Here is a 24057-nt window from a genome sequence, read left to right on the forward strand (position 1 = left end):
TATGGACGAAAGCAAGACTCCATAAAACAAAATGAAGATTGTTCCCATGGTCAGAGCAAATGAAATGAATGAGGAGAACAAGCCTCCCCTCATTCAGGAGAATAAGAAAAAAGTCCAAATGACTAGCAAAAAGTGCTGTGGGTCTCACAGGTAGAGGGGGGTTTGGCAAAAAAATGAAAAATCTGCCTAACAGCCAGGACATTGACCTACTCTTCAAGCTCTTTCACTCATTTGGCATCTTGTTCAGATGACACCCAAATTGTACTGTGATTGTATGTAAACAGGATGTCAGAAGCAAGATATTGCTTATAAATCTAGTGGCTGGGGGCACACACGGTTAAGAATTCTTTTTATTATTAGTCCAGGAGCAGATTTACTTTTCAAATAAGCCATCAACTCTCAGAAAACTGATTAGAAATAACACTGCCGGGCCCTATATATTACATGCCTTGATGTTACTGCTTGATAGAGGTTGCTCAAAGAGATCCCTGGAGGATGTGTTTTGGGCTGAGAAGGGCAGGTGTGAGCTGGGCAAGGATTAGCATGGCCATAGACAGTCACATGTGGGTAAATATCTAAGCACCCAGAAGCTATGTGTTCTTCTCACATCCCATCTCTTTCCTGTCTGTAGTATGATCAAAGGTTTTGGTTAATAGGTGGCACTTAAGCACCACATAATAGCTGAACCTTCGAATGCAGGCTAAAAATATGCAGGCTGGAGTCCCCAGGTTTCTCACCTCCTCAACCTATACAAGTCACATAAGAGAGGAGAAGACAGTTCTATGTTAAGTCAGTATTCTTTTAGTCATGAACTGTATGAAATCTGTGGAGACTATTTGGAGAAGCAAGAAAGCAATATTCTAGAGGAGTTTAAAATCTGGGGAAAGGCTCACCGTAGAGTATGCAGTAATTCCTCTTTGGCAGTCAGTGTTGACACCGAGTTGAATAGGTTGATCAATGTTTGGGTGTGCATGGAAGAAAGCGGCAGGTCCTTGGTGGTGTGAAGCAGTGTATCATTCCTATTTGGTTCTTCTGGGTCTTTTGTACTGAGATGATCAAGTCTCTCCTGCACCAAAGACGTCCATTCCTCATCCTTTGTGCTGTTCAAACTCTGCTGGTTTATTATAAATCCATCCACAGCTTCCTTGTAGTTCTTCCTGGGCTCTGGTGAATTGAACTTCAAGACTGAGCCAGGCAAATTAAAGGCCTACATATGGAAAGAAAATGTCTCAGCGGAAATCATTTCAGAAGTGAAAATGGAAAATGTTCAAGATCACAACATACATATAGAGAGGTCATTTCTTCGGCACAAAGAAGACACTTGCAAGAGAAGAGGACTGCTAGTCTTGACTTTGGAATCAGATTACCTATTCAAAACCATGTAATGAAGTCCTGATTTGTCAATTCCATCCCTATCTAAGATGACAGACAGGGTGGGGCATTCTCTATTTTCATGTAAGTGCAAAAGGTCCCTTCCCTGCAATGTTTTACTTTCAACAAAATGTGTAAAGGTAAGAAGCAAAAAAGGCAAACTTGCCTTCACACTTTAATTTTACACTAAGTTTTTGGAAAAGTGTAAATGCCTTCCACAATTAACGATTGTGGGAGACATTTGTAATGGAGGTTTGTGACTATTTACCTGCATCAAAAGGTTTGCATGAACTTTTTGTTCTAAAAATGCTACCACCAAAGGTTCGAACACCAAAAGTTCGAACCTTTGGTGGTAGCATTAAAAAAAAAAAAACGGGTGCTGCTGGGCTGTCCACCGCATCACCCCGCTCACTTCATGGTTTAGTGAGCAGGGGCTGCGGGGGACATCCACGTAGCCTACCGTATAAAAAAAAAATAAGAAGAAGAAAAGGATCCTGCAGTGCCGGTTCCCGATCACGGAAGTGCAAGGGAACTGGCGCTGCAGGAACACAGCGTGAAGACAAGGTAAGTGGGGTTTGTTTATGATGGGGGTGTGGGTGGACGTGTGCTGAGGGTGTGGGTGGGGGAGTGTTATGGATGCGTTGTGTGTGTGGGTGTGAGTTTGTATGTGTGTTCGCATGAGAAAGGTGCAAACCTTTGGTAGTTCGCACCTTTCTCATGCGAACGATTTGACCGCGGTAATTTCAGCCGCAGGTAAATCACTAAGATTCATAATGTATACATTGAATGAAATCTGCTTGCATGTACCACAAGAAAAATCTCAGACCGATTATGTAGGAATCCACTGCACTACCACCAGCATAAAAATACATGCAGGTTTGAATGCAGCCGCATTTATAAGGCAAAGCAGAAACAGCAGGCAACATGCTCCCCCAATCCAGGGGACAAATTGTCAAAAGTCTCACAGATTAGTAAAAGTGACAGTGTACCACCATTGTTACTGATCCGCAGGGCTTGTTAAATGACCCCAGAGTCTGACTCAACAAGGTTTTGTCATTTTGGCTTAAGGCGTATTTTGGTTCCCCACAATTGCATTGATGCTCCTCCTTCCCAAGGAGATTCAAACAAAGCCAAGGAATAAACTGAAAGCCCTCTTTAGACCTGCAGAAGTAAACTTAACAGAGGATGAAGAGCCAGTTAAGCCTACTGTAATAAGGAATTTTCCACATATGTTTTTCCTGAACTGGAGCCATAGAGCATGTAACCAGACACTTGGCTCATATTGTATTATTCTTGTCAAGTTAGAATTTCAGCAACTTTATAGCTTGCTGTAACTATACACTATGCGCATAAGCAAGTCAATTAGAGCCCCATTTATGTGTTCACGCTTTATCTCACATTTATAATGGACTGCAACTTTTTAACTGTGGTTGTTAAGATGTGAACAGCGCCAACTCTCATTTCAGTATTTCGCCATACTTTGATCTCTGAACCATCAAGCATTTGGAGATGCATCCATGTATTGTGAGGGGTCAGTAATGTGATGCGGACAACTGTTTGATGATTTATTAACATTTGCCATTTTATTCTAAAAGGTAATTTACTAAAAAATGCCTCACTATCCCTACTGTGCTGAGGATTTCCCTGCCTAACCAAAGCTATGGGGAAACACTAACAGGACAGCTGGCCATCACACTAAGCAACATATACATAAAGAAAATATATGGCAATACAACATAGCATGAACAACATTCACAGTCTCTGAATAACCTTCTAATGTCCTGGGTGATTGTGTTCAACCAAAGAAAGAAATGTCTGCACTGGTCACCTGGCCACCCTCTGAAATTCGGGCCCTGTCCGCCCAGTTGCACACCTGCACTGCCTCCTGGAAGCCCTTGCACTTGGGTCTGTATCTGCAACCCTACAGTCCCTTTACCTGCACTTATTCAGACACTTGTCTGTATTTAACCCCTGCACTGCCACCTGCTTGCCGCACTACTTGTTTTTGATCTTGTGACTTGCACTTGCCCTTCCTCCCCTTCCCCTGGCACTTTTCTTTTCCCCTCTCCACCAGACCAGCACTTGCTCGATCTCAATGTTATTTGGCCTAGTAAGATCGATGTCTTTGTCCTCTCTGTTTACCCTCCATTGCCTCCTCGCGCCTTGAAACACTTGTGTATAGGTCGAGTTATAACTGTCATATCAAGCCAGTTCTTGATATTTCACAGTCAAGGCAAATGTTTATCAACCAAAGTTCCACTGATAGCAAATCACTTCTCCTTGGTGAAATGTCCACTTTCCACTTCCAAAATAAAAATGCCATCAATCATAATCACAGCCACAGTGCTTTGTTACCTCTTCATGGAGACTTGCCACAGTTCAAAAGAAATGCAATATCCACAACTTTCAGTGATACACAATTCTTGGTTAACAGTTTATAAATTCACAATGGTATATTTGTCAGGATGACTTCTTAGTGCTGCTGCTTCCACTTAAACAATTTAATTTCTATTTGATTCACCATGAGAACAGTCACCTTTGTCTCACAGTGCTCCACTTCATTAGACTACTACAATGTTGCATCTACTGGAAATCGGATTTAACACCACAGCTTCAGTAGTTTGGACTACTACCACAGCTTCAGTGATGTGTACTTCTAGACAGGCTTCAACAAGACATACTTTAAAGTGCTTCAAAAAGAAGGCAAGGCACTCTTCCTCTGAAGAACTCTCTTCAAAAGGGGCAGCTTCTTTGCCTCTCTTGTTTGTCTGCCACAATAACAACCTGGGTTTGCCTCCTAGACTCACTTCTCTCTGTCGTCCAGAGTCTTTGGCACTACAGGTTGTGTCTACTTTAAAACGGTCTTTACAAGCAGCCAGTTTCTCTTCCCCACCTTTGCCTTACCTTGCTTTACCTTTCTGCCAGATATCAGCTCAATCAATTACCCAGAAGCCTTTGTGCCACTCTCTTAGCTTCAGGTAATGCTTGCACACTTGTATCCTACACCAATGAACTGTTACTAACTTCACAATATAATTGGATTGCTTCTTAACTGTGAGAAAGGATAGGGGCGTGGCCAATAGCCATGCAAGGAAGATGTCCTCATTCGGAGCTCCTGCGGATCCTACACGGAAATGCCCTGTAACTGGGTTGAATGTGGATTAGAAATTGCTATAAACAGATGCACAGATGTAGCCTAAACACGTGAAGCTGAGGCGGTGAGAAAAAGCAGATACACACCACCTGGAGACAATCGTCCCATGATGCGAAGTTGCGGAAGTGGATGTGGGGTCACGCCGTTGCGAGGAAGCATCGTTAGACAGCCGGCAGAGAGGGGCGTGTGCCGGTGCTGTGCTACTCAAACTGCAATTGGCTCTGCAAGGAGACGTATCAGCTGCCGGAGAGTAGAGTCGCTGGGCAGTGTGTGGACGCTGAGGACTGCTGGCACAAACTCCCACTCCTACGAACAACACAGGTCGAGCCGCTAGTAGAGGGCAGGCGCACAGTGCCAAACATATACGGCAGTGATAAGCAGGGGACACCCTGTGGCTGAGGAAACCTATGCACAGGATCTGATACAAGAGGGTGCAGTGGGACTCAATAAACATACGGAAGACCTAGTTAATAAGCCCATTGAGAGGTCTCTCGAGAGGAGCGTACTGACGGCCCTCTATCAGCGAAGTAGGCACACAGACAATAAAGAGGTGGCTTAATACAACTAACAAGTGCTCTGCAAGTGGCAAAGCCCCTGGATCAGTGATCCTCCTCCCTATAGTGGGAAGCGACATTACAATCAGATAGGGGGCACAAGCCAACACTGCAACAGTTGTGCCCAAGTGGTGGAGGTTCGCCTAATAGGCACTGTGAAGGTTTGGAAAAGGTGTGAGCCTGAAGCGCACCTGCATCAACGCAGTGGAAGACAAGAGCTCCATAGCATATAGACTCTGCAAGGGCTACAGTGACACAGTCCTATGGCGCACTGGAAGAAGGTCTTAGGGACATCAAAGCACTGGATGGGTAGGAAACAGTGCAGCGGCAATACTACAGAGCGTGCTCTGCCGTACACAGCGGGAACAGAGCCTCAAGCTGGTTATTCAGAAGGACACGAGCACCCACAATAGGTGCACAGATCCCAGAATTCTACGCACACGGCTGACAATTTATATAAGCTGTGCATGATGACTTCCAAGAGCAGCAAGAATAAAAATAAGCAGGCCACCTTGGACATATTCACAAAGAGCTTGCCCAGTTGCCAGGATGTAGATAAAGACAAGGAACAAGCACAAACAGCTGCCTCGAGCGAAATGGGGGATGATGGGAAACGACAGATCCTGGAAGCCATCTCAGTACTGCAAATGTCATTGGAGGCCAAGATTGACACAGTGCACATTGATGTGGGACTGTTGAGGCAAGTTGTCTGTGCCATTGCTGAACGCACCGGGAAGCTGTAGGAAAAGGTCATGGAAAACACAGAGGCAAAGACGCAAGCAGCTAGAGATATAGATGTCCTGCAACAGAAGGTCAAGCTACTACAAGATAGAGCAGAGGAAGCGGAGGGGTGCGCACGAAGAAACAATGATGTATCGTGGGGCTGCCGGAAGGAACGGAAGGGCCTGACCCGACCACCTACATTGAAAATATGTTGCTCCAAGAAATACAGTTTAACGAGCTCACACAAGGGTTACCAATTGAAAGAGCGCATCGTTCTCTGGTTAAGCGACCGCCGCCAGGAGCCCCCTCTGCCCCTCCCTCCCCTCACCCCCCCCCCCCCGCGACCTGCGAGAGCCAAGGTGCTGGGAGAAGATCCTGGCCTTCTTCAGATCAGGAGGAGCGATTCAAAGAGTGTCAGCCAAGATTTCAATTTATCCGGACTATACCTTTCAGGTTCAGAAGATGAGAGCGCAGTACATTGCTGTAAAGGCCAGGCTCAGAAAAGCAGACTTAAAAGACATGCTGCTGTATCCAGCAAGACTGAAAGTGCTATATAACGGGAAGTCCCTCACCGAGACGCCTATAGAGGTGCAGGAGTGGATGGACAGTGTGAAGATCCCGGAGTCAGCGGATCAGAACCAACGCTCCCAAGATTAGACCGACCAGTGCAGACAGAAACAGCGGGGCTTATGCAGATTACTATGTATATACTGTATGGTAGCAGGACGTACGCTGTGCAGCATTAATTATTAAGGTAACTGGGAAGCTGTTTAAAAGCCATGAAGTTGCAGGAGCAAAAGAGAGTTACAGAAACTCAGTAGTGGGAACGCTTATAGCAGACTCGCTACCCCCCTGAAGAAGTAGTAGTAGTTTAATGGCTATTGTACAGGGCCCGCCCAAAGGGCACCAGGAAACTAGTCTTGTGACCAGGTTGAATGGGACGGAAACTGGAGTGTCCTTGCATGCATAGCATAGCGGGACTAGTTGAAGTGGGAGTTGGTTTGCAGTAGGGTTGGTGGTAGGGGGTAGGGAGGTATGTGGATAGCCCGGCACGTATGACTACAGGTTGCATTAAACTCTTAGTGATGCTTGCAATGGGATAGCAGCCCCACTGACACTCTAGGAATTGTCACTAATGGCAGGTACGGTTAAACTTATGACCTGCAATGTCAGGGGGCTGAATAGTTATGTGAAACATAGGAGTGTGCATATATTCATCAAACGTAACAAAGTTGAGATAGTGTTGTTGGAAGAAACGCACTTAGATTCACAAAAATTGCAAAAGCTTGGAGAGGGCGTGGGGAGGGGTTATGGTGAGCTCCACGTATTCAACATATGCGAGGGGGATCCTCACTAGGGTGGACCCTGCAATACCATCCAAAGTGTTGACTACAAAGATAAATAATGAAGGGAGTATGGTGGTGTTACACGGGGTGATAGAAAATAAAGAAATCTGCACTGTGACGTACGCCCCGAACCATGATGCCACTGTGTTCTTCGGGTCCTTGTATGCACGGTTGGGACATTTCAGAGGAGGGAAGCTAATCTGGGGAGGAGATTTTTTTTTTTTTTTTACTTTTATTTTTGTCGGCAGAGGTTCACAAGGCACATGCTTCAAGGCAACAAACAAATAAATCAAGCATAGCATAAAACATCATAGTGATTACAGAATATAGTTCCAACAGTGGTACAGAGCATCGCCATATACAGAAGGACACAGCAGAGATCACGGTGCATGGATGGAGACTGGAGACAAGCCAGATCCGGGCGTGTTCTCACTTTGGTTGTTGAGATACGTATTAAATTCGCTCCAGATGTTCTTGGGGCGAGATTGGACGGGCAGCATAGTCAGGTATTCCTCCTCACAGTTCCGTGACCATGTGAGCATACCCAGCCATTTCTGATAGGCCGGTGGGGAGGAGCGCTTCCAGTTCTAAAGTATACATTTTTTGGCAATCATGGAACTTATATTCAAAAACTTTTTCAGGTGCTTAGTTTCATCAGTCCCCCAGGCCCCAAAGAAGAACTGCCAAAGGGTCGGGATCAATTACAGTTTCAGTTACTGCACTTAGTGTATGAAGGACACCGTCCCAGAAATCGGACAATTTGTTACAGGTCCAGAACATATGTAAGTGATCAGCATCCACTGCCCTGCAGCGCGGGCAGAGGTGCACCTCAGAGCGAGCAAACCCCGATGTCCTGCGTGGTGTATAGTAGAGCCTATTGAGAAGCTTATATTGCATGGCACGAAAACGGAAATTGAGGGAAACATTTTGTGTGTGGCAGCACATGTCCTCCCACAATTCATCAGGTATTTCTAGACCCAGTTCAGCTGACCAACCGTCGCGCGCCCCAAGAGCCGGAGTGAGGATGATGTCTTGTAGGATTTGATACAGTGAAGAGACGATGCCCCGTGCAACGCCCAACTTGGCGATGTAGGCTATCGCCAGGTTATCTGGGGGCTAATCCGGAAAGGAGGGCCACATGGTACGGAACGCGGCGCGAAGCCTGTAGTATTGAAGAGTCTCTAGGGGGGGATCTGGTGTGCCCCGGTCTCCAAGTTTGGGGATCTATGAATTTGCCTTCGGGATAGAAGTCGCACAGAGCCCGATACCCCAGTGTCGGGCCAAAGCGATATCAAGCGTGGGCTCCAGGCCAGGAAAGGACCATACGGGAAGCCATTTGTAATATGGGGAGGGCCCACTTATCGGGTGTAGCAGACGTGACCAGGCATACAGAGTCGCAGCAATGGGGTCGATAGGGGAATCAGGTGCATAGTGTCGATGTAGTATTAAGGACATTAAGTTAATACCAGCGGAGGCAAGCCGATCCAGTTTGACATGTGGGCGCAGGTACCAATGCTGGGCCTGGGCCGCGATCCAGTATAGTACTAGGTCCGGAGCAGTAATACCACCCCGTTTGTATGAAAGTGCCATGTCAGTCCACTTCTTGCGCACTGCACCGGAGTGCCAGAGAAATTGTGCACAAAGCGTATGCAATTTAATGAAGTAAGCCCTCCCGGGCCATATGGGAATGTTACAAAAGGTGTATTAGAGCTTGGGGAGCAAAATCATTTTAATAAGAGATAGTCGGCCAGCGACGGACAACGGAAGAGTGCCCCATCGTGAAATTTTGGTCTCAACTGTTCGTGCTACAGCTGAGTAATTATCAGCAAGCAAGGTGGGTTTAGTGAGGGATATCTGCACCCCAAGGTATCTAACACCCCCAGGGGCCCAGCGCAGGGGATACTTGGTGGTGGGCTGTAGGGTAGCTTTAGTGAGCGGGAAGATCTCCGATTTGGAATAGTTAATCGTAAATCCGGAGTGGATGCCGACCCGGGTGATGTCTCTCAGTATGGGATCTAGATGGGTTGTGGGATCTCTGATTTATAGTAGGACATCGTCAGCATATAGAGATATTATTTCAGGATCGTCGACCAGTCTTATTCCTTTACGTGAGTGACGTGCACGGATAAAGTCCGCCATCGGTTCTATCACCAAAGCAAAAAGGATCGGGGAGAAGGGACAACCCTGTCTGGTGCCTCTGAATAGCGTGAACATCTTGGATGTTAGTGAATTGACTCGTACCCGCGCAACAGGGGAAGTGTATAATAGTTTAATGAACCCTATCATGTTAGGGCCAATGCCCATCGTTTCGAGGACCAGCCACATGTATTTCCAAGAGACCATATCGAAGGCCTTCTGAGCATCCAGCGTAACCCCTACGGCCTGGACGTCCTGATCTATATGGGACATGACAATGAACAATCTCCTGATGTTATGGGAGGTGGACCTGCCGGGGACAAAGCCTGCTTGGTCCTCTTGTACCAAGTGCGTCATATTAGGCAGAAATCGGTTAGCAATGATCTTAGCAAAGATCTTTGTGTCTAGGTTCATGAGGGAGAGAGGTCTATAGGACCCGCACTCGTCCTCAGGTTTACCTGGTTTGAGCAGCACCGTGATGGCCGCCTCCCGCATGGAAGGGGGAAGGATAGCGGCTCGGAGTGAGTGCCTCATTCCAGACCTCCAACAGCCGGGGGGCCAGAATAGCTATGTGCTCTCGGTAGAAGTATGCAGTGAGGCCGTCGGGTCCCGGCGCCTTGCCTTTAGGTAAGTCTGAGATAGCTGACACTATCTCGTCTAGCGTAAACGGGGCATCCAACTGGTCCCGGGTCTGTGGGTAAATTTCTGTGGTGGGGATCTGGTTGAGGAGTTCTCGCATATGTTGTTCGGTGTGCTCTATGGGCTGGGAGTAAAGGGATCTATAGAACTCGGTAAATATATCCAGTATTCGTTGGTCCGCCCATTGAGCGTCACCATTTCGATCTTTGATGGAAGTGATCTGCGTATGGCCCAATTCTCCCCTCACAAGTGTCGCAAGCATCTTCCCGGGCCTGTCCCCCTCCCCATATTTCCTGGCGGCCTGTGGGCGGCTGAAGTAATGAATTTCGCTGGTAGCTAGAGTGTTAAATACCTGGAGCTCATCAGAGATTTGGGCCAGAATGGTGGGGGCAGTCCCGGAGGAGCAACATTGCTCCAACCTTTTCAGTTTGGCCTGAGATCGCCCAAGAGCGGCTCGAATAGCTTTCAACACCCCAGCCTCCCGGGAGATAGACATACCCCTAATGTAAGCCTTAAAGGCCTCCCATCTAACCGCGGCGGACGTGTCCTGAAGAGAATTAAGCTCAAAGAACGACTCAATGTCAGCTAGTATCTCAGATTTAAACACAATGGGCCTCATTACACGGTAGGCGGAGAACCATGGCGCTATTAGCGCCATGATTCATGCCGGTAAAATACCGGCACCGCCTTGGTGGAAAGGGGAATTACCGCCCCATTCCAAGGTTGGCAGTCGGTAATTCCCCCTTCCACCATTGCCCTTCCCCATTCCCATTTTTGCCCCATAGGGCATAATGGGAATGGGGAAGGCGCTAATTACGGCACCGCAAATTGCGGTACCGTAATTAGCTCCCTGGGTCCTTTTGCGGGTTGGTTTTTAACGCCTGCAAAAAGCAAGCGTTCAATTCCCCAACCCGCAAAGGGACCTCGTAGTAAGGCGGTAAGGATTTACCGGTACCGGTAAAATACCAGTACCGGTAAACCCTTACCGCCTACCGTGTAATGAAGCCCAATGTCTTTTAGAGCTTCGGACTTAAAGCGCCAGGTGCAGAGTATTGGGATGGGAATTCCCAGTTCTAAGGACAATGTGATTGGAGCGTGATCCGAGAATGTGCAGGGCAAAATGCGTGTATCCTCCACCCTACCCATGACCTCTCTAGGGACCAAGAACAGATCTATCCTGGACGAACTATCGTGTACAGAAGAGTAATTCCCGCTGCTGGGGGTGAGGTGTTCTCCAGGCATCACAGATGTTGAGCGACTGCATGTGGCCATGCAGCCTGCGCGCCGCACCAGACAGAACTCTGGGTGCCGTGGCAGTTCTGTCCAGGGCAGTGTCCAGTATAAGGTTCAGATCCCCCCCATATGATCTGCACCCCCACAAAGCCCAGCAGTATGGTAGTTAGTGTCAAAGAATTCCGGAGAATCTATGTTGGGACAATAAGTGTTAACCAGCAAATACTTTTTATTGACTAGTGTGCAGTGTATTATAACATAACGACCCTCAGGGTCGACGTAGCTTTTATGCAGCACAAACTTGATTGATTTGTGGATCATTGTGAGAACGCCCCTAGATTGTGTGGAGTAGGAGGTAAAGAACCTGGCAGAACCCCATGACGGGGCAACAGCCCTCGGGATGAGTCCATCGGAATGCGTCTCTTGTAGAAGCAATATCTTGCAATTGTGTCTGTTGGCATATGCCACGATCTTACGGGCCTTAGTGTGGTTGCTCAACCCCCGAATATTCCAGGACATTACGACAGTAGCCATTTCAGAGGTAGGCATCTACACATACAGTACCCACATATCAGTGAACATCCCAGCTCCAGTGACAGAATGAGCTCCCAGAGTTGGAACAGCAAGTGGGCATGTGGTGGCCCTTCAGCATGCGCGCCGCAAAACCTTGAGTGCCTTTTTGGAAAACCACCCCTTTCCCACCCCCCACCCTCACCACTAACCATAGATCAGCAGTGTAAACATCACCCACCCTTAACTGCGTGCAGTTGGACTGTCCCCAACCTGGCCCAATCTGCCCCGAGGCCCAACTGGGGCCAACCCATACCAAAGGTTTGAAAAAAAACAGTGCAATCGCAATGGGGTGTGCCGTTGCCGTGCGTTAGCTCCCTTGGAGCCGAATGGCTCTGTTGCAAAACGAGCAGTGGTGGCGGGTACACGACACAGGCCCCGCCCGCGAATGGGGGTAATCGGGGACTGCGCATGAGCCCCTGCGGTTCCGAAACAAACCAAAACAGTTTCGACAGTCAAATATTGTACATCCCTACATCCCATATACGGAGAGCGGGGCATATCGCTGAGAAATTAAAGACCTGCATTTGAGCAACAGGAAGACAGAAATTGAGGTAGGACAACAAAACAATGCAAGTCTAGCTCTGTGGAGTGCGTCGCAGACACGCCAATAAGGATATGCACATTAACGCTGCAGCTCGTAAGGACTGCAGGGGCGCGGGTCATCGCAGGCGCAGAACGTTACAGTGAACAGAGCAGCCTTTCCAGTGCAGATCAAGTAAACAAGTTAAATAAATGTCCACAATCCGTGTCATTCACAATTAATTAGCGTCCGCACTGCCGTCTCCAGAACCCTGAAGCGGTATTTCCATCTCGATGAATTTCACCGCCTCATCATGGACGGTGAAAAAGTACAGTTTGCCCTTATGAGTGAGTTTAAGCCGAGCCGGGAATAAGATGGCATATGGTACATTGCGTTCCCTGAGCATTTTCTTGACGCCGAGGAATTGACGTCTCTCCTGCTGCACCGCCACCGAAAAGTCTGGGAAGATTCTGATAGTGTGAGACTCCAGTCGCAGCTCCCCTTTCTCCCGTGACAAGCGAAGGATGAGGTCCCCATCACGATAATTAAGAATCTTGGCTATAATGGGTGTGGGGCTATCGCCAGGTCTGGGTCGCGGGGCAAAGGCCCGGTGAGCCCGCTCCACTGTGAAATAAGGGGAGAGCACGGGTCCCCCAGCAAGTCCTTGAGTAGTTGTTCGACTGCGCCTTCCATGCGCCCCTTCAAGGCAGTTTCAGGGACCCCAATGATGCGAAGGTTGTTTCTGTCTGCGGGAGCGGGACTCCAAGTCATCGCATTTTGTTTTAACGCTCTTCATGTCGTGCAATAAGGTGGCCACAGTGTCCTGAAGTACGTGTATTGCATCTTCATTAGTGGAGATCCGGGTTTCAGCTTCAGTAATTCTAGATCCAGCCTGGTCTACACGGGTTTTGAGCGAGGCGACATTCGCATTAATATCGTCAAGCTTCTCATGAAAGGAGGCAAAGTTTTTAGCCATTGATTCCATCATGGCAGTGAGGTCCGGCGCCGCCACCCCCGGATTAGGGTCGTTGTCAAGTTCTTCCTGCGGAGGCGACGTGTGGCCCACCTCCGGCCGAAGGACCGTCTTAGTAAATGTGTGCATGGCACCCCCTTTAGCAGATCCTTTGGAACGACTCGACATGGCCGGAACCAGAGGGGGAGGTAGTAGGATGAAGGGAGCGGGCTCCGGCGGTGTAACGGGCTGCCACAGGCTCGATAAAAGCAGCCCGGTGAGTTGAGAACTTGGTCAGTCCAGCCAGTGAATCAGGTATTGAAGAATCCCCGTGAGGGCGCGACAGCGGTCCCCGCCGGCTCGCGCCCGGCAGCTCAGCTCAGGCCCCTCGAGGCCGCAGGCGGGCCCCCGACGTGCCACGGATGGCAGCGGTCTAAGCCCCCAGCGGGAAGGACAGTCTGGTGGGGCCGGGACAGGAGCGGACCGGCCCACACATGTATTGTGTGCCCCAAGGTGCCAGGGGCAGAGCAGCCAGCAGCGAATCCGACGGGAGGCACCCGGTCAGGCCACGATGAGAACAGAGCCCAGCGAAGGCCCAATGGCGGCGAGACACGACGGGACGGAGATCTCCGATTTCGAGGGTCCAATTTCTCTCACAACTTGACGTGCGGATAGAGCTTGTTGGCCGCAGTGCGGGGATCGTAGCAGGGACACAGGATCCAAAGCAGAACCGCAGATGTCAACGGATAAAAGGCGGCTAGGCACGGAGCTCTTGCACCAGGCAGCCATCTTGCAGGCTGCTCAACAGCGCCCCCCCCTGGGGAGGAGATTTTAATGGCACTATAGATACCACCAGGGACAGATCGGATGAGAAGCACAAAAAGCCATCCTCCCTGACAAAGTTTTTGAGGGCGCTATTGACGCACTTACAACTGAGAGACCTGTGGAGGACACAGCACTGGGGGATGAGAGAGGATACTCCCATTACTCGGCCCCTCACAAGGTATATACACGGATTGATTACATGTTCTCTCAGGAGGAGCAGGAGTTGGAGTTCTCAGAGCTGGAGTACTTGGCCAGGGTACTATCGGATCACTCCCCACTTGTGGCCAAAATGAGAGTGTCACCACCAAGACCTCTGATCCCCACTTGGAAACTGAGGAGCGAATCACTAAGAGATACAGCATTTGCTGAGCACATTAGAAAGAGTACCGTAGAGTATATCACTGTTAATGAAGGAAGCGTACAGAAGGTGAGCACAGTCTGGGAGGCGTACAAAGTAGTGATCAGAGGTGAGATGATAGCTGAGTCGGGAGGAGTACAGAAAGCCATTATTAGAGAGTGGGAGAACATCGAAGGGAAACTGAAGATATGTGAGAGGGAATATAGACATGACAAAGAGCACATTGATGAGATAATCGAATTGAAACAGGAATGTATGACACAATGGGATAGACTAGGCAAGTTTGATTATGCAAAGTACCTGGAAAGGAGCCATGCTCAAGGGGACAAACCAGGGAGAATGCTAGCTTGGCTATGCCGGCATAAGGACACGGGCCCCCCAATATGCTCCATCCGGAACACAGACCAAGATGAGGTGCATACACAAGCAGAAATAAATAAGGTATTTCCTGAATATCATATGGCGCTATATGACGATCCACAAGAGAGGGAGGAAAGGCACAAAGAGGACGTCCTGGATCTTATAACACTTCCCGACTAGATTCCCTACAGGCAGAGCAGTTGGAAGCACCGATAACCCCAGAAGAGGTACTAGCCACGTCAGAGCACTCCCCACAGGAAAAACTCCAGGAACAGATGGATTCCTGAGCAAATTTTATAAAAACCTATAGTGATATGCTGGCACCATTACTGGCAAAAGTGTACAACGAAGCGTTCACTGATTGCATTCTACCCGGAAGCATGAGGGAAGCCCTGATTGTTCCGTGGCTCAAACCGGGCAAAATAAGCACCGACTGTTGATCCTACAGACCACTGTTGCTCCTAAACCAGGATAGCAAGATCCTAACAGCTATCCTTGTTAAAAGACTGCGCAAAGTGATACATAAATTGATCCACCCAGATCAGACGGGGTATGTACCGGACAGGAATATTGCAGGAAACCTTAGGAGATTACAGCATGTAATTTACAATACGGCAGATAGTAACACAGAATGTGCGGTGGCCTTGCTAAACGCAACCAAGGCATTGGACTCAGTGTATTGAGACTGGTTACATGCCACCATGTCGAAGATGGGGATTGGGCCACAGTCCAGGAGGTGGGTAAGTTTGGTATACCCAAACCGATAAGTTTGGACGGGGAGCACGTACTGGGAAGTGTGACAATTACACAAAGGCACAAGGCAAGGTTGGCCACTGTCTCAATAGCAGCTGAAGCCATGGTGGCATATCTGCGATAGGAATATGGGGATACGGGCATAGAAATAGCCGGGGTGAGGCACGTGGTGTCCATGTACGCCGGCAATGTTTTATTGCATCTCGGGGACCCAGAGAGGATCCTCCCTTACATCTTGGAGGTACTGGACAACTCGAGCAGGCGAACATGAATTAAAATAAATAAGAACAAGTCCTGTTTGTTTCCGCTAGCTGCATTGGCACAGCGTACTGAAGAGAAGTTACCGGTCCTTCCCTTGCCTTGCCATAGCTAGATATTAGCATGTATCATGACCCCAATGGGAGCATGAGCTCAACACAGCGCAAGCTAAATGCGTATTAGCCAAATCTATGGAGTTCTGGAGCAGGTTACGCTTGTCAGAAATGGGAAGAGCAGCGTTATTAAAAATGGTGGCGCTGCTGAGACTCATGCACTGCTTTGGAAACGTCCCTCATTATATACCGAGGCAATACTTCCGGGATCTTGAGAGGATGTGAAGGGGGTTCCTATGGCAGGATGGGAGGAATTGGGTTGCTCTGAGTACATTGCAAAGGCCGTTAGCACAGGGTGGGATGAAGATACCAATCTTTGAGCAGCACTACTTGGCGTGTCAGCTACAACATGTTGTACAATGGATGGCAGACGATCCCACAGAGGAAACTGGTCTGCTACAACAAGTCATACATGGGAGATATATGAGAGATATATGAGAGACCTCCTCTGGACGCCCTCTGGGAAACTGACTTGTACCCCTTATTTGGTGAAGCAGGAAATCCAAATGCAGGAACATGGGACTAGTAGAACCGCTCTCTACTCAGATACCGATTGCGGCTATCCTGAGAGAGAAACAAGATGGTAGGGCAGTATTAAGGGCACAATGGAAAATGTGTGGAGTGGCTACAGTGGGGGACTTATGGAAGGAGGGAGGATGGATGACGTTTGGGGAGTTGCAAGAAGCCACCAGCCTACATGCAGGACAGTTCCTATTGCACAACACTGTGATGAAGGCAGTTCGGGGGCGGTGGCCAGATAGCACGGGGAGACCATAGGGAATGAGGATGTTGAACTATTGCTCAGTCGTAGAGGGGGGACACGCCATTTCCAGAATTTACTAAATATTGCTAGACCAAACATCACGAGCCGAACTGAAAAGTAAAGGGAGATGGGAAAGGGAACTGGGGAGGTCCTTAGAAGATGGTGAATGGAAAAGGATAATGTTTTACCACAAAAAGGTCTCTAGGAATCCCCGGCTACAACTAATACAGGTGTACATTACGCACAGGGCATACCTTACTCCTGCGGTCATTGCAACATTCAAGGACAAGAATGCCCTAGATGCAGGGTGGAAAACACTGATATTAAACATATGTTTTGGGGATGTCCTTTTTGCAGATGTTCTGGAGTGGAGTAGCACAAAAACAGCTCAGGGCGGCATTGAGATAGACATTCAGACGCAGGAAGTGTGCATGCTAGGTTGTTACAGGAGAAATGTGAAGGATAAACTGCTAAATAGGCTTAAGGATCTGATGTATATACTAGCCAAGCATAGTATAGCCATGAAATGGAAAGATGCAAAAGAAACAAGCATAACTGGATGGTGGAGGGAACTAGATGAGTGGATCAGTGCAGAAACAGTGGCATAGGGGAAGGCTTTGAAGGAACAAAAGGCTGAAGCGAGCATGGATATCCAGCGATGGATAGCGTTGACTGTGACATTACTGGCCAATGGAAGAACTGAAGTTACGGAACCAGTAATGGGGGAAGGGTATGCAGCATGTTAAAATACGCTACAAGATATTTCTTACTATCTTGTAGCGTATTTTATGGGCTAAATGGGGAGTGGCATGGGCTAAATTGGGGAGTGGTAGATTAGACTTAGCTAACAAATAGATGTGTTGATAGATGCTGATAAGATTTGTGAATGTTGTTGGTTATAAAAATCAATAAAAAATGTTCCAAAAAAAAATTTGAGAAAGGATGGTTTCACTGTTAATATGGGGGGGGACTTTTAGCTTGGGCAATGCTTGTTCACTTCAATAGTTATATGCTTCAACTTCTTATAAATCAAAAGGTATGCGGTATGAAAATAAAGAAAAGAAGACAGTCTTTCTTTAAAATAATCACAACTAGGCACACGCATGTAGTTTTTAAGGTTTAAAGATTGGCATCAAATTGCATTCCTGTGTGAAAGTGAAGGATAGAGTTCAGTCTTCCTGGGGGAATCACAATTTGGCACACACAACCTCATGTAGTATTCGCAAGTTAAAGGTTGTAATACTTGTATTGTCAAGGTTAGGTATTCGATAATGGTTTTCACAGGGTTCACCCTCCTTAATTGGGGCACGCAACCACTCCTTTGATTAGTTAGTCTTAATAGATGAACAATGGATTTACGGAACGTTAGCTTCTCACGTACGTAAAACAACTTCACGTTGTACGCGAGTGCTACATTTACATTTCCACTGTTCGAGTCTTTTAGCTTCAACGAACAACTTCTACTCGCTTTAATTCTTATCCGAGTGAACAGGGAAATGGATACTGTTGCCGGCAATGCTTGCGCAAGGTTTTAGAATGCTTTGCTCCACTCACCGGCTTCTCCGACACTTACACTGTGGGTTGCACTGCTTTCCCGACTTCTGCCACAACTTCTACTGCTTCTGGCCCACTGGGGAACCAAACGTCTACAATAAAAGTGTCTCCGGTCCGGCCAGACGTCAATAGATCCCCTCTCGCTTCTGAGACTCACGGCTTGCCCACTGCTTCTTGCCTCAGTCTACTGCAAATCCTCTGTTCAGCAACCAGGCTCACATGGGTGGAGACAGCACTCCTGCACGTCGACCGCTACTCAGCCTCTGCACTTCAGAGTTTGGGTGAACAGGACCTTCTCAGAACAAGCTGGTCAAATCTGCGGTCTTCACGTTCTGGCATCCCTCCTGTTCTCGCACTTCTGCTTGGTTTGATAACCTCGTGCCTCGTTCTGCAACAACTCGCATTCCAGTCACAGTTACAGCTCCTTCCAATTGCCTGCACCTGAGGGGCCTTTTATGCCTCAGGTTCCTTCAGGTGTGGGCCGTTAGGCTTAATTGCATGACTACTACTACTAGCAGCATGCCTCTTCAGCACTCTTTCTCGTCCCAGTACTTCTGGGATTATGGGATGTGTAGTCCCCTTCAGCAAAGTTAGTTCTTTCAGCTTCTGCAATTTGGCAAACAGCCATTAAAAGTGTAGGATTACGGGGAAAGTTAAACAGAGGGGGGTTTTCCAGTCTTCCTGGTCTGTCCCCCCCACCTGCATATGTTCCTCCCGCAGTACACCACCTCCAGGGTCGGGATCAGGAAGTGTCAGCCTTTCACGGGCCACATGAGGAGGGTCCCAGACCAGGTTTCTGGGAGGAATCATCACTGATTCAACACAGTATATTGTGAGGTTGGTAAGGCTACAAAACCCTAATTGAAGGCCAGTGCTTCACCGGTTAGATTAAAATTGCCAAAATGTGCTGTATTGTGTGTTGTTCTTTCATTTTCTCTATGATATGCCATTCATCCTGGTAGGAAGTGAACATTGACTTAGCGTAGAGGCTACTGTACTGCTATAGACCATACACCCCCTTTCCGCCATAATATTGGGGTATTGCTGCCGGGAGGAGGACAGGACCCAAGCCTGTTTCACAGCAACATTTACTAATAATCCAAGCAGGGCATATGCATACAGGCAATAAATGCATTCTGCCAGGGACATCCTACGCCCATTTTCCCGGTTCCAACAACTAGTCCTTTTAGGAGTACTAGGCTCCTTTTAAAAGACATGGTTGGAGGGGGGCATGTGGGTTAAGGTAGGTGTAAAGTGGTCTTTGCAGTGAATAATTTTCATTTACACCTATGTCCAGTCTCCTTTTCGCCATACTATTGGGAGATTAAAAAACACCACAAACACACCTAGGAAGAATGAAAAAAAAGATGCTGACCAAATGAAGGCTGAACAGTTGGAAATGTCCTAACGTAAGGCATTTCTGAGGCAGCTCACTGAGCTGTCCTAGAATCCTTGCAGCATTGCAAATTCTCTTGAAAAGGAACATGCCTTTAGACTGCTACTGTTAATGCTTTTGCCCTGACCACGTGTCCATGCGTCTTTGGAGCAGGAATCCTCTTGCGATTATGAATCTTAAGAATGCCTGCCACAATCCAGCAAGCTAAAAACGCCTTGGGGGCCTGGTGAAGAAACGCCCCAGATAACAAGCAGGTGCTCCAGTGAAGACTGTTTTCAGAGTGTTACAATTAAAACTTAAGAGCCCTACTCCCATACAAATTTCACAACTTTTTCTTCCCAGATCTACAATCTAAGGCAAAGAGATCTACTGGTCAAGGTGAAAGTCACAAATTACCTTTGGGTAAAAAACTACCTTTTCGGGAACAAGAGGTGCTCTAGGGACCGGGTATTCTCACAAGTTATGCAAGCAGTTACTCGGAGGTCAGTGCAGGATTACCAATTAGGCCAAGTAGGCACCGGCCTATGGGCCCCACTCCTTTTAGGGTCCCCGGCGCCCACCAGTGCTTAATTTGGATTTTGTATTTGTGCGCCAGGGCTGAACACACCGCACGGTCAAAAGCCTGCGCCTCTAAAAGGCACAATTTACCAATCATTTTACCTATAATATCCAAAATGTAAAACTTATTAGGAGATAATTTGCAAGGGGGGGCCGAAATGTTAACTGCCTAGGTGCCGCCACAGGGTTTAATCCGGCACATAGAGCATATCTGAGAGACCTGTCACATTGCATAAAAGGTTTGTGCACCCATGTGAAAAGAGAGGGCACACTGCCCAGCCTACCAACTATTTGGTGAGGAGTAGTCGATCGGGGAAGGGAGTGGTCTCAGATATTACCAGGACTTCCCAAGTCTTAGCCAGGCCACATTAACACCCACATCCATAATATTCAGCAGGACTCTGTCTTTCCTTCAATAAATTGAGTGAAATTACGTTATTTGGCCAAAACCATCATGCTTACTAAAGATGTGTTATTCATTACAAAAGAGTCAAAATTTGAATTTCATTAGGTTTTCTCTGTTCTCACAGCATTGCAAATGACCCTAGAGGCATGTAGCATGTGTCTGTGCCGTTAATCTATAATGAAAATTGTCATTGTTGGCTTGCAAAAGTACTTTGATTCATTCTTTAAGGAAAAGCATGCTTTGATGTAAAAAAAAAAACAATATACTGCAGTTTCATCGTCATCTTCTCAGCAACCGCAGGTCCCCTAATGACAAACTAGAAAAGGGCCATTCCAAGATTGTCCAGTGCGATTCTGAGGCCAAAATGTCCATCGGTCAACTAAAGAGAGCTTACATTGCCAGGCTTTTTTCGCCAAGTCTTTGGCTGAAAAAAAAACACATTGAAAAATATGGGTGGGTGAGGGGGTAAGGGGATATAAGCCATAAGGGGCTGTGGGGAATGGGGCTAGATAATAGGGAAAGGGGGGCTTGGGGAGAACCATCCCCAAATATTAATAATAAATAAATAAAAAATAAAGAGGAGTGTTCAGCCAAAGATATTCATTAAAAACTCTTAAGAAAAACCTGGTGATGGAAGAACATAGAACCTGTGTGAGGGCTCCATTCGGATTATACCAGTCTTTGCTAACAAATTAATTCTCCAGACAGACTCCTCTGTGGGTCTGGGAGCCGTATTGTTTGGCGAAAATACTAGTGATATAGATCAGCTGCAAATTAGAACCCCGAAAAATGAACTATTCTATAGCTAAACTGGATGCCCTACCAATCAAATAGGCTGTTTTTAGCCTGCATTATTACCTCAGTAGCCAGACATTTAAACTGGTGACCGACGGCAGCCCCCTATTTTGGATGGACAGAAATGAATACACAAATCCTCTCATTCTGGGGTTGTTCTTGGCCTAATAGCTGTTCTCATTCACAGTGGAACATAGGACGAGTACAAAGCAATGCAATCGAGATTTTCCCTCACAATATTTCCAGTCAGTTAGCCAAAAGGGAGAGGGGGAAGAAGAGGAGACAGGAGAAAGGATGGAAGTGTGCGACAAGACCAGGGTCAAGATGGGAGGGGAACCCCTCTTAGTGGGATGGGAGGCCAACCAGGGAGAAATCCAGAGCCAGTTCCATCCCTGAGGTGAGTGGTGGCAATTGAGTGGGCCCCAATTCCTGCCCCCTCTTATGAGAGTGTTTCTATACAGTCCACAATTGTCGCACACCATTCCTCCACCAAAAGACTCTTGTCAGTCTCTTTCTGTTTGTTTCAGACCCCTCAAAATGTTATTGTGGATAAGAGCCACAGCCGAATAGAGTGGTACCATTATCAGTGCCATCTGCGCTCCATATGCTAAGCAAGACTGAGATCCGCATTAGAGAAGCTAACCCTCAGGAACTATGTAGTACCGTCATCCCAAACCAATAAGAGAGAGAGAACACCTGCGCAGCCAGGCGAACATGGCAACTAGCCAAGCAACGATAACCAGCACAATGTGAGAAACTCACATTAGAAGCCTATTCCCTAGACCACAGGGGACTAAAACCGGGGTTGAAAACCCCATTGAAAATTTACCATTGAGGCAGAACGCAAGCAGCGCCTAACCATGTGCTCAGTTGCTCAGCTCTCCGGGCTTCTAATGTTGTTCCATTGCAGACCGCGTGGAAGAAGTGGGCGGGGCTTAGGCCATTCCCACTTACAACCTATTCTAGGAGGAGAAGACAGACACATTGTCCAGGGACAGAAAGCTAACCAGGAAGGTGGAAGTGCGATTTGTTTGGGTGAGGTCAGAGGAGGTGTAGGAAGAAGAAACCAGCCCAAGGAAGGAAGGAAGGATTAGCGGATTGTGGAGGTGAATTCTGGAAAGATTATGTATTGGGTAATGAGTGTAAGTAGTACTGCATTGTGAGTGTGTGTGCTAGTGCGGCAATTGATCTTTGGAAATATAGTGTATGGAGTAACTGAAGTGTATGGTACTGAGCGGAAGGAGGGTGACGGAAGGAGGGAATAGTAGTGTGTAGGAGGGGTAGTCAAGTGGAGGAAGGAACTTGAGAGTAGAGGAGGGGTAGTAGCGTGGTGGACAGAGTGGGATAAGTAAGAGGAAGTAATAAGATCGGAGGTAGACCGTAACATCTTTTATTTATTTTTACATTTATAAAGCGTGCTAAACCTGCAGGCATCAAGGTGCAGTTACAACCAATTACTCAACATAAAATGTTTCAGAAAAAGACAATTTGGCACACCGGGAGCCCAGGAAGTCTATTTAGGCAAACAGCTCATGCCACCAGCTTTTACCCATTTTAAAGGTAGAGGGTAGAGACGAGACCCCAGCAGGAGCATGAAGTGTCAGAGACAGAGAAGTGGTGAGAGGAGCATATAGAGGCAAGAGGAGTTGGGGAAGGAGAAGGGAGAAAAAGGAGAAGAGAGTCTGAGCCTGAAGGGGTTTGACTCATATAGGGCATCTACAAGTCACATTTCGCACATCCCTTTTAGAACATCAACAACGGGATAGAGTAGGGACTTTCTTAGGAAGTCCCCAAGGGAGGTTAGAGAGAGTAGGCACATTACCATTTAGGTCCTCATATCCAGTTTAAGTCAGATCTTAGACAGTAGGTGTCAACAAGCACTATCTACTAAGCCTGGGGGCAGGGACACCTTTGTTAGGGATGCAGTGCTTTATAAAACAGCACAAGAGAGGGAGATGGAGATGGAGAGAGATGGCCTAAGAGCCCATTGAAAAAATCAATAAAAACCTTTGAACTGTCTCTGAGGCTTGGAATAATTCTTGTGCCACTGTGACATGTCACAGACACTACTACTGATCATTCAGGAGACTACATTTCTCATTTGGCATTAAGTGACATTTTGCATTTAGCAGTTTGCTGAGAGAGGGAACATTTTGGAGTTTGAATGTATCGCTTGCCTCTGAGAATGTCTGGCAACAGGGGATGGGGGACACCAATCTCATCTAGTGGATAAAACGGCCACTAGAACCGCAGTCGCCGCAGGAGGAGTGAGTTCTGTAATCCCTAAGAATTCCATCACCCCATGACCCTTTGAAGGAAAGCCCTAATGGAGGGCAGATTTTCTCCCTTCTACATTTATGTGATGTACATAGGCATCAATGGAAACCTAGAAGTGTCAGATGATTACAGTATCTGAGGCTGAGGAGCAACCCTAAAGGTCTGTACCAGGCGTGTACACACTAGTGATAGACGAGGGGGTTGGCATTGCAGGTGGCATCGGCTCCCAAAGGAGGTCTTTGAAAAACACCCTTATTGTTGCAGAAGTCACACATGAATTGATCCTTAACAAGAGAGACTTTTCCTGTGTGACCCGAGGTAATGTGAATTGGGGCCCCAGAACAGCTTTGGGAGCTTTGGCGTGCTGGAGGAAGGAGTCAGACAGAGATATCATGATATAAATGCTTCTTTATTAAACAATAAGAACGCAAGGCCTAACT

General features: G+C 47.4%; 1 protein-coding gene across 2 annotated transcripts in view; it reads right to left on the reverse strand.

Moving 5' to 3' along the window:
• CTU2 (cytosolic thiouridylase subunit 2) overlaps positions 1–24057 on the reverse strand; it is a 773185-nt gene that overhangs the window by 414672 nt on the left and 334456 nt on the right. For both annotated transcript variants that reach the window (XM_069635914.1, XM_069635904.1), the window contains exon 7: positions 894–1207. In XM_069635914.1, the coding sequence (XP_069492015.1) occupies positions 894–1207 (314 nt within the window). The remainder of the gene's footprint in view (positions 1–893; positions 1208–24057) is intronic.

Source organism: Ambystoma mexicanum, chromosome 1q, assembly GCF_040938575.1.
Source record: "Ambystoma mexicanum isolate Mex_15411 chromosome 1q, UKY_AmexF1_1, whole genome shotgun sequence".
NCBI classification, from domain to species: domain Eukaryota; kingdom Metazoa; phylum Chordata; class Amphibia; order Caudata; family Ambystomatidae; genus Ambystoma; species Ambystoma mexicanum.